The sequence below is a fragment of the Lampetra planeri genome, chromosome 10 (genome assembly GCF_965212315.1).
Source record: "Lampetra planeri chromosome 10, kcLamPlan1.2.h2, whole genome shotgun sequence".
NCBI lineage: Eukaryota > Metazoa > Chordata > Hyperoartia > Petromyzontiformes > Petromyzontidae > Lampetra > Lampetra planeri.
Window position 1 is genome coordinate 7,280,027 of NC_136116.1, and position 18,486 is coordinate 7,298,512.

At 43.1% G+C, this 18,486-nt stretch overlaps 1 protein-coding gene across 1 annotated transcript; it reads right to left on the bottom strand.

The window, feature by feature from the left end:
* Positions 1-4,031: 4,031 nt before the first annotated feature.
* SUMO1 (small ubiquitin like modifier 1) lies at positions 4,032-13,436 on the bottom strand. Its single transcript, XM_078598140.1, has 5 exons — positions 13,176-13,436; positions 7,581-7,658; positions 6,657-6,734; positions 5,828-5,899; positions 4,032-5,091 (listed from the first exon to the last, which is right to left on the bottom strand). Exons 1-5 carry the CDS (start codon positions 13,185-13,187, stop codon positions 5,023-5,025), a joined length of 309 nt encoding a protein of 102 aa, XP_078454266.1. The 5' UTR covers positions 13,188-13,436; the 3' UTR covers positions 4,032-5,022.
* Positions 13,437-18,486: the final 5,050 nt, after the last annotated feature.

Consider the following 18,486-nt stretch of genomic DNA (forward strand, 5'->3'; position numbering starts at 1 on the left):
CTGACGCAGAGCGACAACTACGACAATTTCACATTCAGGTGGTCAAGCCAGACACCCACGCCAGGAAGCGGCGTTCAGTCGGAGGATCCTTGTCCCAGTGGTGCCGATCAGGCGCGTTGTTGTTTGGCCCTGATGATGAGCCGCGGTTTGTGTTGGGGGAGATCGATGATCGATGTTCGATCGAGCCTTGGTAGAATTCGTCGTGATTTCTCACTTAACAGAGTGGACTGCGTGAAGGCTGCCATCTTCCACTCCAGAAAGGAGAATGATGGGGGGGGGGGGTGATCATAGCGAGTATTTGTGCTGCGATAGATTACACATTTTTTATATTGATGCTAACAATAATTTCCATGACTTTTGGATGTTGGAGGCTTTTTGTCAGTGAGAGCTTCATAATTAAGTTGCTTTTCCCTGTACACTCATGAAACAGCGTGAGAAAAGCGGTGTGTACGTGTTTCGCTCTAACAGCGCCCCCTAGTGGCAAGATTATAATTTTTGCGCTTTTAAAAGCCTGGCGTGGTTTTGGAGGGGGGGTTGTAACCAGTTTTTGCGGTTTTCCATCCCTGTTTTTAGCATTAGACCAATTTATGCCCCATACTCTTAGGTTTTTTCGGTAAAGTCACGTAGGTAAAAAATTTTAATTAATAAAAGTAAAATAAAACAAATAAAAAAATTCACGACGTTTCGGAAGCAACACAAGCCTCCGTCTTCAGGTGGAACCGTCACAGCCTGAAGACGTCGTGAATTTTTTAATTTGTTTTATTTTACTTTATTAATTAAATTTTTTTACCTACGTGACTTTACCGAAAAAACCTAAGAGTATGAATCCTTGCAGTCACGAAAGCTTCAAATCTAGAATTTATGCCCCACTTGTCAGCATGAGAAATGGCTATGGAAGGCAACATCGCCCCCTGGTGGCGATATTTTTTTGAATACAGTACTGTACAAATGGAACAAAATTAAGATTGTGTTGATCCCTCCTGGCCCTCAATAATTAACAGGTGTAAAACTATATATATGGTGCTCTATTTATTATTTATTTGCCTTGTATGAATGTAAAATTGGTCTTAAAATATCTCGGATTTAAACCCTTGGCTTTTTCGCTCTCAGGCCCACTTACTTCCCACTCTCGCACGAAAGGCTCGGGGTTGTGTTTACAGATCTGTCGCCTGTATGACTGAGACTTGAGTTCGAGTCCTGGTTAAGTCAATCCAGAAGCACCTGAGTCTCGAGTCATATATTCCAAGGCTACAGCAAATAAAAGCCGAGCTTCCGACGGTTGAGTGGGGAGTGTGAGCGTGTGAGCTGTGTAAAATATCTTAAAGTAAAAAAAAGCTAAAATAATGTTTAAATAGTTAGATTCGAACCTAGGGTGCTTTGTAATGTCACAACGCTCTCCACTCAACCACCACAGGAGCCATGATACTGGTAGGAACCCACTGGTTCCACCAGCTCACAGGGGATTATTGTGTCCGTCCGTCGTGCAGGGAGGGGCTGGGTGGGGAGGGAGGGGCTGAGTGGGGAGGTGCTGGGTGGAGAGGGTGGGGCTGGGTGGGGAGGGTGGGGAGGGGCCGGGTGGGGAGGGAAGGGCTGGGTGGGGAGGGGAGGGGCTGGGTGGGTGGGGTGGAGAGGGTGGGGAGGGGCTGGGTGTGGCTGGGTGGGGAGGGGCTGGTCACCCCGTGGTGCCCTTATAAAACTCAACGTTTAACCTACTCACGCCGGCTTGTGCCCGCACTCACAGTCGGGCATATTTGCGGAATACACCACGCCGCCGTTAACCCTGGCCATTGACCGAGCAACCCAACGTTCCTACCAGCTCCCTCCGCAGGACTGTGTTATATACGTCTGTGACTTAGGTGCTAACTGGGATATTAACCTGACATAACCAAGTCGAGGTCGACTTCAACTAACATATAAGGCATGGCCACAGCGAGGAAATGCAGGATTCAGTGTACCGACCCAGACCTGTCTAAAATCAATATGAATGTATAGATGCACATGGTAATTTTCCAAGAATGCAGAGCTCCAACTGTTATGGGACTGAGCTGAAGTCCTCCGACATGTAATTTCTACAACAATTTTGAGGACTTAACGAAACACTGTCCTCCCATCCATATCGTGTTCAACTACCATGCATACTGGAGGTCAAAATACTTCTCTTTTTGCATATTTCCACACACGGATCTATTTTGGATTTCCTTCCCATAGTCTCCCCCCCCCCCCGCCCCCCCCCCCCCCAAGTTCTTAGAACATTAACTCTCATCTATTATAACTTCAATAGTGCTCTGTAACTGGCTGCTTGTGTGTTTTAAGTACGTGCTCAGCAAATAATTAAAACCAAAACACTTGGGTCTAAAGACGCAAGTCCCAAATACTGATGTGGACTCGAGTCATGTGACTTGGACTCGAGTCAGACTCGAGTCATGAATTTGATGACTTGCGACTCGACTTGGACTTGCATAACAATGACTTTGTCCCACCTCTGCCAAATAGCACACTCCTCCATCTCTTCGTGTTCGCTCAATTGCGTGCAGGCAACTACAGTATACCCAGCGGCGGTGTGACGCATCAGCAAACTATGCAAAAGCTTTGGGCCCAAAAGTAACTTAAGAGCCGCCGGAATAATACAAATCTCACTGCAAGCTCGACCTCATCTCGAATAGAATGAAACGGGATCCTTAAAAAATAACGTCAAAGGCCCTAAATTATCCAGCAATACCACCACGGGTTCCACCAAATTACTCTTGTCCATGTTTGCAAATGTGTTCTTAGGTTTTTTCGGTAAAGTCACGTAGGTAAAACATCAAAATTAATGAAAATAAAATTTTAAAAAAATCACGTTTCGGAGGCAACACAAGTCTCCGTCATCAGGTGGGACCGTCACAGCCGAATTAGCTGCCGAATTAGCTGCTAATTCGGCTGTGACGGTCCCACCTGATGACGGAGACTTGTGTTGCCTCCGAAACGTCGTGATTTTTGTTTTTATTTTATTTTCATTAATTTTGATGTTTTACCTACGTGACTTTACCGAAAAAACCTAAGAATATGATGCCTTGCAGTCACGAAAGCTTCAAATCTAGAATTTGCAAATGCGGTTTGTTTTTGTTAAACCCATTGGCTGGACACATGGAGGTCAAATTGATGACGGTTTGTCCGATAGGATCTTACATTTGCTTGTAAAAGTATCTATTCCATTTATATAGTTAAACATTTTATGTTGAAACGGCAGTATATTATGCCTAACCAATATTAACATTTCACGGTATATATTTTACTTTACAATTACATTTAGCGACATCAGTGTTTATATGTAGCTCGGACTGCTTTATCTTCTCTATGTATAGAAAAGGGAAATTTGTAAATGTTTGTTCGAAATGTTTAGCGTACTTCCCGACATGCAACAAACTTGAAATTTGCCATGTGGGTACTTCCCAGACTGTACACCATGCAAGAATTATAAAAAGACTTTTGTATTTTTTTTGGGGGGGCGCAATAATGCATATATATTGCACGGCAAGTAAACTGGGACGTCACATCTGTCATGTCACCCGCGCACGTGGAAGCGTAACGCAACCCTCCGCGGCACGTGTATAATGCCAAACAAATGTTACAGGTCTAAAGGGTTCTTCACGCATTGCTTTCTTTCAGTTGTTTACTGCCGTACGCACCCTAAAAGTTGTCTGCAGCAAGCGCGTGTATGTATACCTATGGACGCGCCAGTGTGGGGGGGGGGAGCCGTAGTGTGGTGGTTAGCGTGCTGCGCTACGAACCCAGCGACCCGAGTTCGATTCCCGCTCACGGCCAACACTGGTGACGATTATTTGAACTGGTCCTAGGTCAACCCAGCCTCAAACGAGTAACTGGTGTGAACATCGACACTGGGGAGACAAAGGCGGCCGGGCATGAAGTAAAGCTGGTTACTTATAACTTGCTGGCTACCAGTAACCTTAAGGTTACATTGCATATGCTTTTAAACTATGCAAACGCTGTAAGTTTAACCTCTTGTATGAAATACACCCACGATCGACATGTTGAGGTCTGCTTTTTTAATTTTATGTTAAAAGCCAACAATTTAAATGTTTTTATTAACAATAGGAGCTTGTACAACAGACATTTAGCACAAGTGGTGTAGGGGAGTTGTCCCTCTGCTGACTGGAGTATGGTATAACGTTTGAAACGCCATGTTAAACTTACAATAAGCAAAACCACAGCAAAATGAAAGTTGTATAATACAAGGACAATATTGCTTTATATTTTACAGCTTCTGTATGGAGTTTCCAAGACAAATTGTGTCAATGAAGTACAAATGCTGCCCGTAAAATGTAAAAGCAATACAAAAATGGATGCAAACTTTTACAAGGAAATGGATATTTTCACGATGCACAAATTATTAAGCATAATAAAAAAAAGTTCAACAAGCATTTTTCTGAACCAGTAGTTGTCGTTATCATACTCCTTGGGGGAAAGAGAGTTGGCTTATGTTTATATGCAATATTAAATTAATGCACACAAACTATCCTGGATCTAAACAGCTTTTGGCTAAGGTTTAATTCGTTGTGCCCCATCAACTGTTCAACAATATAAAACATACTTAACCGACACTCAATTGATCATTGTAAAGGTATGTATACCTGAACATGTGTCGATAAAACTGTAAAGTTAATGATAGGAATGGCTATCTGCTAGATAACCTGAAAACACTAGAAATTGTTATTTCTAAAGGTATTCATAACTGGACAAGCATCTAAAAAAAAAAGAAAAACTACAATTATGGCTATCTGCTCATACATGTCAAGTATGCCAAAAGCACACATCCAGATGAACGCATGAGTCTGCTTTAAACTAAAGCGTCCAAGGTAAGTCAATTATCAAACATTAGTTTCTTACCAATATTACTAAACGACGTTTAATGTGTCTTAAAAAAAATTGTTTGGAAAAGCAGTGTACTGAGGGAGAGAGAAGGTTTTGGTGCTGGATAAGATCCCTGCTAACAGTGTTTGCGGTGGGGTTATGTGGTGTCTGTCAAGCCGTGTGCGTCCCTCCCATCTGCTCCTGGTACACCTCGATCACGTCTTCATCTTCCATGCCAAGCTGCAAAAGATGCTCAATTATAGGTAATCAGCAATGAACAAAGGCATACAAGAATGTATTTTTGTAGAACAGTTACATTGCAAATGAAAGCATGTGTAAACTTTTGATTTAAAGCTTTCATGACTGCAAGGATGCATATTCTTGGTTCTTTCGGTAAAGTCACGTAGAAGGGAAATAATAAAATTAAATAAAGGAAACAATAAAATACAATTCTCACGACGATTCGGCCACAACACAGGACGGCTGCTTGCGTTGTGGCCGAAACGTCGTGAGAATTGTATTTTATTGTTTCATTTATTTTATTATTTCCCTTCTACGTGACTTTACCGAAAGAACCAAGAATATGTGTACAATAGTTAAATATTGTATGTTTCACACTTCCTAGGTTCAAGTTTTCCATATTTAAATTCTTAAACATTTTATATTAGATCAATTCCTACCTGCCTTTCTGATGAATGTGTAAATCAGTGGACGGCAGCAGCGGTGGTTGAAACCACGTCAATTATAATACATTTTATTGACTTATTGGCCACACATTTCTGGAGATCCTGTCTAGTGCCAGTTGGAACTTGATGCAGAATCACTGCGTTGTCATACCTTTAGAAATACCTTGTGCTACTTGCATATAACGAGTTGATATTAGATATTAATTCATCCAATAATAATGGTAGGACTTCATTGTATTATGTTCAGCTGTCTAAACCATGAATTGTACAATACTGTTGTTTTTCCTCACCTCTTTTGGAGTTTGTTGGTCACTGATTCTCTGTCCTTCAAAGAGGAACCGCACAGAGTTTGCTGGGACACCCTAAAAGGAACACATCGGTATTTGTTATGACCCAAATACACATGATCAGGGTTACTTTTCAATATTGTATTATAAATGATGTAAAAATCTCTAATATTGTTTTATGGTTTGAAATCAACCTAAGCCAACTGTTTAAAGAAGCATTGAGAGGTGCACGCTTAATTACAGAAATACAAGAGCACGTGAATTGGAGCATGTATACAAAAAAAACCACAGTGACTTGAGTAACGCAGCTTGGGCAAAACATGTTGCTTGAATGAACAATGGCTGGTGGTCAAGGCTATGGAGTGGCAGCCAAAGAAGGTACACCTCCCCAAGTGAAGATACCCACCAGAGATGGTATGATGAAAATGGCTCTTGTGTAGGAGCTAGACTAGCACTGTGAAACTGAGATGTGATAATGGCTTGGGAAAATCTCCATCCAGCAGTGGATAGGTCATGGCTAATGAAGCCAATTACTGTACATGCAATTGACAATTCATGTTAGAATTGCATGAAAAGCAGGAATTGGCTTTCCAAAAGTGTGGGTTAACTGGCAATATCATTACTCTATCCCATGTGAAGAGCCAGGAATGATCACTATATTTGTCCATTTCATGCTATTGTAGAGTTGCCATGTAACTATTGCAATGACAGCCAGTAAAACATTGGTGTGTATAAGTTGTAAAGGATCTATCAGACAATGTACATATGCAATAAAAACACGTTATACTGTTTAAAATATTTCTGTATATAAGGATACAAAGTGATGTTTTACCTGTCTCTGGCAGTATGATTCCTTAAGTTTTTTAAGCTGTGTAGTCATTTTCACCTTGAAGTGAATTTCACTGTTGTCCTGAAATAATCAAATACATTTACTGATAAATTAAAACTCCACTGTGTGTTGGCTACTGTCCAACATGCTTCATAACTCTAGTTTAATCGATCATTTCCCACAAATTTATAGCACATTTTTTTAATTTTCATAGCAAGAAAAAAGTGCAGCATACATAAATATTGTTGAAAAGTTTGGCTCAAGATAAATATGAGCACAACAAAAGTCACATACAAAAAGTTTGTTCAATACGAAAAAGTATTATTTAAGGGACAACTGGAAAACACAACAAAGTATGCTTTCAGAAAAATGTATCCGACAATGAAAGCAAAACATGTACGCGCCTAAAGAGAAAATGTTTCAATAAACACATTGCTTGCTATGACATGGATATGAATTGTATACAATGACAATGGAACAAAACATTTTTATCATGCAAAGATGAACCTGTTGCAAAGAGGAAAAATGGGTTATGAAATACAAATTAGAGACATTAAAAGAAGAGAAATTCGCTTGGGCAAGACATCTGTAGAAGAGATGGCTGAAGGCCGACACAGGTGATGGAATGGTAGTCACAGAAATAACACACCTGAGGGTTTCCAACAATGGGAGGTGGAGCAATGAGATAATCTCATGCAAAGGACCGATATGGATTGTGGCATCACAAAGACCATGAGGGATGGCAATGATGTAGGGAGGGGTCTTCATCCAAAAGTGGATTACTTTTGGGATTTGCTGATATGATTTCAGAAATTATTTGACAGTATCAACACAAAATTTGAACAGATCAAAGGAACTTCAACTCATATTCTTGAAAATGTTTAGACCCACTATTTAAAAAACTTATGGTATGCAATGTGCAACAACCTGTCCAATCACTTTGAGCTTGATGTATTCGCCTTCCTTTGTTTCGGGTTTTTCTCCATCAGCAGCAGGCTTCGTTTCCTGGTCCGTAAAGATGCACAGTCAAGGAAAAGTGACAAGACAAATAATAGGTTACATTTGCAATTCACACGACTAGAGTCTAGAAACAACACGTAACCATGTGTTCCCATTGAACAACTTTTAAACTATAAACGAAAAGTTGTAGAGTTAAACAGTGTTTTTTCTCCACTCCAAATTAAATAAGATTGTACAATTTTTTTTAAATATAGCCAGGAAAGTTTTACAAGGTGCTAAAAAAAATCACGGAGAACCAGCTTGGGCTGTTAGGCAAGGATACCCACTTCAAAGTTTTACATCAAAGCAATAGACAGAGTAACTCAAACTCCACATATGATAGGTCATAACTCCACTTGCTGTACTGCTACATTTTCCTGCAGGAAGGCATAATTTACACCATGACTTAAACTTAGTATGAGGTGAACTGCCAGGTATGTTTAGTTGTGACTCACAATCTTCAAATTATTGTTAATTCACTGCAGCATGAGCACCTCCCAACGCTGTGTGGGTAGGTTAGGGGGGTTCAATCCTGCCCAATTTCCGAAATCTTTCAAGATCAGAAGAATCCTGGGCGATTTGGGCCTTCATTTTGGTGTATAAGTGTAATGCGGGCGTAAAGGGCTTGGCGGATGTGACGTCATGTGGGGGAGGAGTCAGGGTCACGTGAGAGGGAGATGGTATAGCGGCGAGACAGGAAGAGATCGGGGCAGTCGGGCGAGGGAAGAGTGGAGACCGCGTTGGGTGGTCGCCGTGCCCTCAGCCTGGTGGCTGAGGGGCTCGGTGACAGCGCCAGCCAGCGGGATGGAAGAGAGTTGGTTGGAGACTGGACGAGGGTGAGGCCACGGAGGGCGAAAGCTGGGAGCAGCGACAGCAGCCGGAGAGGCTGCGTGTGGGAGACAGCAGCGAGGCTGCTAGGGGCTACAGCAGCCGGGGGCTGCAGAGCAAGAGGGCTACGGGAGCGACAGCAGCCGGAGGGGCTGCGTGTGGGGGAACAGCAGCAAGGCTGCTAAGGAGCTACGGGAGCGACGGAGACCAACAGCGGGGCTGTTGGCGGTGACGGGAGCGACAGCGAAGTCGGCACCGTGTGGAAGGAGCCAGATAAAGGACAGCCGTGTGGGAAACAGAAACGAACCCGAATAAAGGACACCAGACCAGATACTGTGGTCGAGTCCATTTATTACATAAGTATAACTAATTAGTGCAGTAGTGCCATTCCAAGTTTTAGTGCAAGGTTATATGTCTCGGTTCTCCCAACTAGTGAACTTCATTCTTAGCAATGCGCGGCCAATACCAAAATGAAAGTAAGCAGTCAGACACCCTGCTAAGTCTAAGATTGGGCAAGTTAGCACATGGCACACTTAGATGTACAAGCAATTAGCACCTCTTTATAACAAGTCTGAAAGGAAATTGGTTCAAATAATTCCAACAGCAGCTAAAATCACCAGCAACTGTTGCTCAATTACATATCTATACAGCATGTGTGTTCCCTCTTTAGATACGTGGGTTTTCTTACAAATGATATAAAAAAACACTCAAAAGGAAATGGCCAAACATTGCAAACCTAATAATTATTTTAAGACTTGGTGGGGTTCTTCTAGGCAAAAGTTTTTCACTACATTGCCCTACACATTAGTATGTAATAGTCATTACATTGCACAAAGAGGGTAAAGGTGCAGTAGCCACACTCCATTGATGAATGCCGTTACAAGTTTAAATTATTGTGTACTCTACGTGTATTTTAACTGGGAAGGCGTGGGTCACAGGATTAATCGAGGGTTGGTCGCGGTTTGGTTTAAGGGTTAGTGTTAGGGTCATCATTAGTCTCGATAATTATACGTTTCCATGACCAATGGGAACTTCGGCTGGGTCAGCCTAGTTTGGTTCAAATCCTGGTCTTGGGCGTGGGTTCCTATCCCAAAGCGTGAGTCATGAGGCTCCATTGACTCATCCCTTCCCCTCCCTCTTCTCCCCACTACGTTCCGCGGTTGTGTGGAGGGGTCGGGAAGCAATCCAAAGTTGTTTTTAACGTTTAACATAGGCTTGGGTTAGATTAGCCTTATCCATGATATAGGTCTAATTTATATATATTTTTTTGTTGTTTAACACAATCAAGGTGCTGAACTTGAGCAAAAGTTAGTTGCTCCATTCAGTGCACGTTCCGTGTCTGCGTTGACCCCATGACGCCTGACACCAGGGTTTGGACAAGGTAAAACGAGTGGGGCACCGAGTGAAAAAGGGTGAGTGGAGGAGCTTGGCTCGCAAATCAATTATTATTGTGAAATTTTTTTTACAAAAACAAAGGGATTGCATGTGCATCACTTGTGTGTTCGGTAGTGCCGGTAGGGCTGTCGTGCGAACACGAACTCACGGGGCCAGGATGTGTCGAATTATCATGCTAGTACTGTCTACTTGTCTGGGGTCATGGAAACACGGACATAAGAGTTTGCGTTTCAAGTTTGATTAAGGGTCTGTGTCTTAACAGTTGGGACGTGTCTTTAGAGTTCAGGTCAGTGTCTGGAGTTAACGCACGTTAAAGTAGTATCGAGGTCAGGTATTTTAGAGCAAAGGTAAGTGTAGAGAGGATGTCGGGGTGTAAGCGTCTGAGCTTGGGTTAATATGTATTGAGTCTGGATCACGGAGAACGTACGGGTCCAAGTCGGGGTCTGTGTTTTGAGTCCTATTTTAAGGTTTGTTTTTAAGTTGGGTAGATAGGCAATCTGCATTCATAGTTAAGAGTTGGGCTGTGGTTAAGAATCATTGTTTATAATAATGTATATACATTCATGTATCCAGGAAAGTCACACCGAGACTCTCCCTAAGGAGTGTTTGGTAATTCCATACATGTTTTGAATGCGAAAAGAAACAGTAGTACTTGGAGAAACACCTGCATACGGAAGGATAACATTCGACATTCTGCAGATGAACCCATACGTGTACATCAATTTGCTATACTCCACTGCCATCTCCTGAGTTGAGCAGTGAACAGATTTGCATAAACCTGCAGTTATTTCGATACTGTACAGTCATCGACTTATGAACACCCGACTTACGAACATCCGCAGTTATGAACCAGCTTCCATGAGATTATGTTTTAACATCGACTTGCCAACACTTGCTAACTGAACCGCTGAGTGATCCTCCACGAGATGTAGTCACGACCTTCCGCTGGGAGTGTGTGCGCGCGCACACGTGTGTGTAAAAGTGAGTATGCAAAAGTGAGTGTCCATGTGTGTGAAAGTGAGTGTGCGCCTGTGCACGCCCATGCCCCCATGTATGTGTGTGTGGAGCGGTCGTGCACTACCAACCCAGCGACACAAGTTCGATTCCCGCTTATGACCAACACCAGTGGCTCCACTATGTCACCTCAGCCACAAATGCGTACCTGGTGGTGTGGTGTGTAAACATCGCCACTGGGGAGTCAAAGGCGGCCGGGCGTGGTCCTGACCACCCTTCCCCATCGTGTGCCGTGTCGGCTTGCATCGGTGCTGCTCTCTAACAGCACTTGCCCCAATAGTCTGTTCAGGCTATATGAGGAACCAATGTCATTGTGTGCGCACGCACGTGACCCCGTGTGTAAGGAAAGTGAAACTAAATTGACTCCTCTACTTAAGAACGAGTTAGGTTCCAGATGTCTGTTCGTAAGTCGATTTGACTTGTTGTACGGCATGCCCATTAAACACGGGGAATGGCTTTAAAAGTTGTATAATCTGCTGTAGATGCCACTGGTTTATCAACGCTTTATCATGTCCACTTTATTTTCCGTCGTAATAGTGTGTCTCTTACTACCACCTTCGACACTATCACCACTCATGCTTCGGAGACAGTGGGGGTTGATGTTCGTGAAAAGCGCAGAGAACGTCGTAGTGAACCGCACAGCGACGACACAACAACAATGATGGTGGTGACCTAGGCAGAAATGCCGGGAATGCTGGGAAATGACACCAAACAACCACCGCTATCCATTGAGCGGCAGTTGAACTTACGACTCTTGGGACGAACAGGCAACTGTACATACGAACAGGTTTGTTCGTATCTCTGAACGTTCGTAAGTAGAGGAGTTAATGTAAAACTCTTTTTTTCTGTTACTTTCTTGTTTTAGTTTCTATATACATGAAAATGTACAATATTTGCTATTCGTGAGTTTAACCATGCTTCCCATTTTTGTTAACACGTAAGACATTTTGTAACACTGACCTATGTACATTTTGATTATAGTGTGCTGATCTTTAAAGGTGTATTGGAACTTTTTGATTCTGCTCCTGATACTCCTGCTGTTATGAAGTGACTCATGCAGCCAGCTATGGCTGCAAAGTTTGGTCGTACATGTTATGCATATCGTTTATTGTTAAATTTGAATCACAGTTCCTATAATTACTGTTATTGCTTTTATAGCAAAATTTTGGTGATTTTGAAAACGTTTTGGTTTAGCCATGTTTGTTTGTTGTAGTACAGAGTTAGCCTGATAACTTTAATCTACATTGTCTTATGATTGTTATTGTTTGACTTGCATCCCACTGGGATTTTTGCACACAACGTTTAAATACGGTGTTTTTTCTGGAAGACTTGTTTTTCCTGGATTTTTCTGTTGTGTGTAGTCACTTTAAGATGTTTCTTGTTCATGTTTTTGTTTTGTTGCGGTTGCACCTGAGTCAAGAGCCGCATGGCTCACAGGGTTATACCTAATAAATGAAACTGAATATACAGTACATTATTGCGTTCCTACTTACGAACACTTCGACTTACGAACGTATCTCGAGAACCAATCTCGTTCGTAAGTCGATGACTGTTCTACTCGATTACATGTGCACGCCACGACGCCCTGGGTAAGTGTTCGCGTGTAAAAAAATAATCCATGTTTGTATTTACGTATACTGGATAGTCAGTGTTTTGAGTAAGAGTTGGTGTTTTGAGTTGAAGTACAGTGTTGTTAATGTTTGGTTTAACTTAACAATAGAGTTGGGGACTTGGGATTAAATGTGTGTATTGTTTATGAAGGTTGGTCACATTCGAGGCTGAGTCGCGGTATAGGTCAGTGTTCAGCCAAGGCCTTGGGGTAGTGTTTACAAACTGTGTTTAGTGCAATGGCCGTAGTCTGGGTCCGATGGTTTGTCTGGCTTGGCGATTCGCGAGGATTGAATAAGGTTATGAATTTAATGGCTCGGGAGTAAATCTAGAGTCCGTCTTTTAAATCACGTACCGAGTAAGGTTTCGATTGCAGTCGTTTCACACCGCTTCTGTGAAAAGTGTTTATAGAATGCGTGTTTATACCGCAGCCCGCGTTTAGGCATCGCCTTGCCAAGCCCGCCCCTACAGCCCGTGTTTTTAGTGCGCGCTTAGGGCTAGTGTCAAGTAGTCGCTGTTCAGGGGGGTTATGCTTCATAAGCCCGTGTTCATGGCGAGTATTGATGTGTAATTGCCCGACGTTGCCCGCGGACGATCTTTTCTCGCCGCCTCCATCCCAATGAATGGGGGCCCACACTGCGGCCTAGCGAAAGCCGCGGCCTCGCCTAGGGCACGCACCTGATCAGACATCGTGAGCGAGGCGGCGTTGAGAGCGAGTCCCGCTGCCGAGCGCTGGCGACGGATTTTCCCTCTTTGGTCTTGATTTGGAGAAAAACAAAACTCGACGACAACAGCAAAGAGCCGCGGCGAATCGTTCGCCGCCGAACAAACTCGGGGCTAGGAAAGACAACAACGACGGCGGAGGAGGAGGCGCGATGAGAAGACGGCCCCAGCGGCTCGCGACGGCGTGACGTCACGAGTTGATTTCTTAGCGCGGATAAGCAGGCCGACGTTGACCCCCCCCCAAACCGCGCGCCCGATTGGTCGAGATTAGGCCATGTGATGCGTGTATGGGGGGGGGGGTGTGTGTATGCGCGCGCGTCCGTTGTGGGAAGTATTATCGTACCCCCGCCTGGAGATTTCGATTCGATTCTAGAAATCGGTCTACTGGAGTAATCGATATTTTGAGAATCGATTATTGTTGTTGGTTAAATGTTTGTATTGTGCCGTAAATAATTTAGATTAATTCGAGTTTTTTTTGCCGCTATAAATGTCCACATTATAAGCCACTTTGTTGAGCTCTCATTTGTGACCAGGTCACTTCTGAAAAAGAAGTTAATATCTCAGTGGCATTTACCTGAGAAGATACAACTCAAGTTTACTTTTACTTGTATATATTTTAAAAAAGTGATTTATTTACCTTTCCTATACTTTACACTTCTACCATGTTTTTTTGTATTGTTTGTTGTTGTAACGTTCTGACCCGCCCCTCCTGGACACCTGTGAAAAAGAGCTTTATAGCTCATCGCATTCCTCCAGTATGAATATCCCAATTCTAAATTGTTGCAATTAGTCCGTCTGGACGAATAATTATACTGGTAGGAACCTCCTGGTTACACCAGCCCACAGGGGATTATTGTGTCCGTCGTGCAGGGAGGGGCAGGGTGGGGAGGGAGGGGCTGGGTGGGGAAGGAGGGGCTGGGTGGAAAGGGGCTGGGTGGGGAGGGTGGGGTTGGGTGTGGAGGGTGGGGCTGGGTGAGGGGTGGGAGGGGTGGGGCTGGGTGGGGAGGGGAGGGTGGGGATGGGCTGGGTGGGGAGGGGCTGGGTGGGGAGGGTGGGTGGGGCTGGATGGGGAGGTGGGAGGGGTGGGGAGGGGCTGGCCCCGTGGTGCCCTTATAAAACTCAACGTTTAACCTACTCACGCCGGCTTGTGCCCGCCCTCACAGTCGGGCATATTTGCGGAATACACCACGCCGCCGTTGACCCTTGCCATTGACCGAGCAACCCAACGTTCCTACCAGCTCCATCCGCAGGAATGTGTTACGGGATATGAGCGATGATAGTAATTCTATTTTCATGTAGGTGGCGCCCAAATGCCTCAGCAACTAAAAGCTATTGTCACAGCCAAAACTCAACGTTTCGAAGGGGAGTATGGTGGTGGTTGTTGCTGGGGTTGTCGATGGTGATCTTCATTACCTGGCCGTTATATTCTTGGTTCTTTCGGTAAAGTCACGTAGAAGGGAAATAATAAAATAATAAAAATAAAACATAATGTAAAATTATCACGACGTTTCGGCCACAACGCAAGCAGCCGTCCTCAGGTGAAGAACAGGTCTGTCGGAAAGACAGCGTCCTAATGAACACTGCTAAGCTTGGCAGCGTATTTTTGTTTTGGTTGATACGTAAACTCCTTTGTCAAGGCTCTCTCCTCCTCCGACCCAGCTTAAGAATACGCTGCCAGCTTAGCAGTTCATTTTTTACCGAAAAACCAAGAATATGAATCCATGCAGTCACGAAAGCTTTAAATCGAAATTTACCTGGCCGTTAGTTACTTTTCCTTTGGGAGTGGGGGGATGTATTTGCTTGTGCTTTCGACACGGAGCAGGTTTCACATATCCTGTGTCATTACCGACCATGATCTGCTGGATTAAGGCCCCTTTTCCAAAAAAATTATGGTTGTGAATTAATTGTGGAAGTTTGCCGGCCAATTGTGGAAGTGAGGCCCTCCCAGTGAGTGGGAACATTGTGGGAATGGGTCAAAAATTTAATGGTTTGTGTGACGTGCGTGTGATGTGTTTGGTGGAGTTATAGGATTTAAAGCTTTCGTGACTGCAGGGATTCATATTCTTGGTTCTTTCGATAAAGTCACGTAGAAGGGAAACAATACAATAATAAAAATATAAAATAATACAATTCTCGCAACGTTTCGACTACAACACAAGCAATCATCATCATGTGTGAAAAACACAGCAAGAACATTTTCTTGCTGTATTATATTTTTTATTACTTTATTGTTTCCCTTCTACGTGACTTTACCGAAAGAACCAAGAATAGGAGTCATAGGAGTTCAGGGTTTGCGTTTATAAATGTAAGTAATTCTTGAATATGAAGATTGTTTTTACGTGGGATGACCCTGGATTGTAAATATATCTCTTTGCGGATTGTATTATAGGGTGGTTCCTTTATTGTTAAGCCTGCACGTCCACATTTTCGAACATTTCCCCCGATCGTAAAGTACAGGGCACGTGTATGTGTGTGATGGGATTATTTTGGGAAAAATTAAGCAACCGTGTGTGGAATTTTGGATCCTAAGTATTTGTCTGTGGGGAGTGGAGCGTGAGTTTGCGGATGTAGGTTTTTATTCATTTTTCGTGCCTTTTTTATCCCTCCCCCCCGTGGTATATTCCAGTTGTGCTGTCAGCATCATAATGAAATGGAGAAATTTCCATTTGGGTGTTTCATTGCCGCTAGCATTGCATCAGACTGTCAAGAGAACCACTGTGAAATTTGAAGTTACTGTACGTCAATATACTGTAACTCTTGATTTAGATGTTAAAGGCTTCCACCGGAATTTTTTTATTTCTGTACTACATTATATTTTCATATTTCTCAATCCAGTACAGTGTCGAAACTAATGTCAATGCCTTAAATGTTATTTTGTTTGGATTGCAATGTTCTGTATATTTAAATGTGTAGTCTATATATTTTAAACGTGTGGATAGTTTCTTATAAACGTGTATTTTAAGGCTGTGTGTTCCATTTGTGTTCAGCCATAAAATCCCTTTGGCTTGCCACTATCTGGAGAAATGTGTTGCAATTGATTATGAACGGTTAAAGTATAGCTGTGGTCTACTGCAGAAATCTACTAAAATAATGGTCATCACAGAATACCAATTTAAGTACTGCTGCATCGCCATTCCTGTGAAGGTGCAAGACACTCACGGTACAAGAGCGTGGCATTAAAAATACACAACTAAACACATGAATTGGGTATAAGTATGTTGTTTACATGAAGGGTGCAGTTGTTGCCAACGATGATGTGTTGCAATGGGGTCATGTTTTGTTTCAGTTAAGTTGTAAGGTTCGGATTAATGCACTCAAGACTCGAGTATTATTCACAGGTATGTCCATTGTACGACACTCCACTGAAACAGGCCATCCTTTGCCAGGCAGGGCACATGGCTCAAGAAGGTCATTGACTTATACGCGATGTTAATCGGTGTGGATTTGTGACGGTGGAGAGCATAGACGTGGGAGCATAGTATAGTGCAATGGATTTTGTTGCATGGCCCCTGCTGACAACGGAGCCTTGCAGTAGCCTATAACGAGCACGCTTATATAAGCGCACAACTTTTTATGTCTGTGATGAACGCTGCACTTTCCGTCATTTTCATGCAGGGGGCGCTGCAAACCTACACGCCCCCTGCATGGACGACGGAGGCACAGGGACAAACGTTCAATTACGTTGGAATCGATCTGCAGACGGCGGTCTTCTCGCACGGCCAGCAGCTCTATGTCGCTTTATTTCGATCCCGCAATCCCAAACAGATGAAAGTCCGCATCAAACCGAACCCCCAGCAAGGCCATCGACTTAACGACGAGAGAAAATGCACACGAAATGTCCTTTTCAATTAAGTCTTCCAGATGTAAAATGATATAAGCTTTTAATGAAGAAATACAATTATCTAATACAAAACAATACAATTCAAAGATGTTTCATTTTAAAACTTCAAAACGGAGCATTGGGTGCTTGTGTGAATGCGTCGTTCGTGTGCAATTTTGTTTGTGACTTTCCTGGCCGAAGGCCGTAAACGATTGTGAGGGGTGCCATAGGCACCCCCGAACAACCCCTAGTTTTATACAAGGTGGCCACCCACTCAAGCACTACATATATATTCAAACATGCCTAAAGCGTCCGAAATTGGGTGCATTCCAGGTGATTTGGTCATTGGTTTTTACGTAACTAGCTTTATTTTGCAACTTTTGAAATGCTGTTTCCTTTCAAAAAGCTTCAATTTGTTTTAAGATCGGGTTTTTTCCATGGTTATATAATTGTTATTACGGACTATGAGTTGCACCGAAGTGAATGTTGAACGTTGCTCATTTTAGTTGACAAGCCAGAGCCAGCTGTAGAAACTCCACATTTGTATTGCTTGTAGGGACCATGACTACAAACAATGCCGGTTTATCACCAAGCAAGGTTTCTCACTTTAGTGGCGCTGGAGCAGGGCCACCAAGCGAGGGTAAGATTGAAAACTCATTTCTTTAGAACTGCTTTTTGTTTAGCTTATCCTTCACCTCCGATTAGCACGGTTAACTACGTAGTGTGAAATAAGTCCATCATACATACATACCAAACGTCCCGATTTGGCAGAAAATCCGGGTGTGAAAAACGAGATTTTGGCCCTGGTTTAAGATTTTCTGGCTTCATGCTCGACTTTCGATGCTGGCAAAGGGTGGGGTTGATGGAGAGGGTTCTGCGAGCGTACCACCTTGTGTCCTAGTTGAGCTGGCCAGTTAAGCCTGGCTGGTGTTTGGACTGAAGTATTCGTAATTTTCAGTCAATACATATTTACAATCAATAAAATTTGAACAAATAACTGGGCATGTTGTTTATATTATCACAACAATCAGGTACCTTACACAAACACCAGAACTGCAATAATTACGCATGAGAAATTCTATCAGTAGCACAAGTGTCGTTTGTTGTAGAGGTTCATGGTTCTAATCAAGAGGCTGCATGCTTACTGCAGATGTATTAACCGTGAAAATGATCTGCGCTGTCTTCTTCGCAGTGGACGCTAAAGCACCCCTGATATTATTCGCAAGAGTAGGCCATTGTGTTCCAGTGTCAGAGTCCAAATTTTCCATATTCCAAAATTACCCACGAATGGCTCAATTGGGATTGGGATTATACATTGCAAAAATCGGCAGACCAAATGCCCCAGGCCACTATCCTGGGTCTCTTCAGTTCTCACCTTGTTAAACAAAATAAAATAAACTTAAGAATGACAAGAACAATCTCACAAATAATAAAACACACTCGTGG

Bases quoted from the DNA above. Each gene is read 5' to 3' on its own strand.
- SUMO1 (XM_078598140.1), bottom strand. The intron at 6,735-7,580 runs GTTGTTGCACAT...TGATTATTTCAG, and splicing joins AGCTCAAAGTGATTGGACAG to GACAACAGTGAAATTCACTT. The intron at 5,092-5,827 runs GTGAGGAAAAAC...CATCTTTTGCAG, and splicing joins ACCAACAAACTCCAAAAGAG to CTTGGCATGGAAGATGAAGA.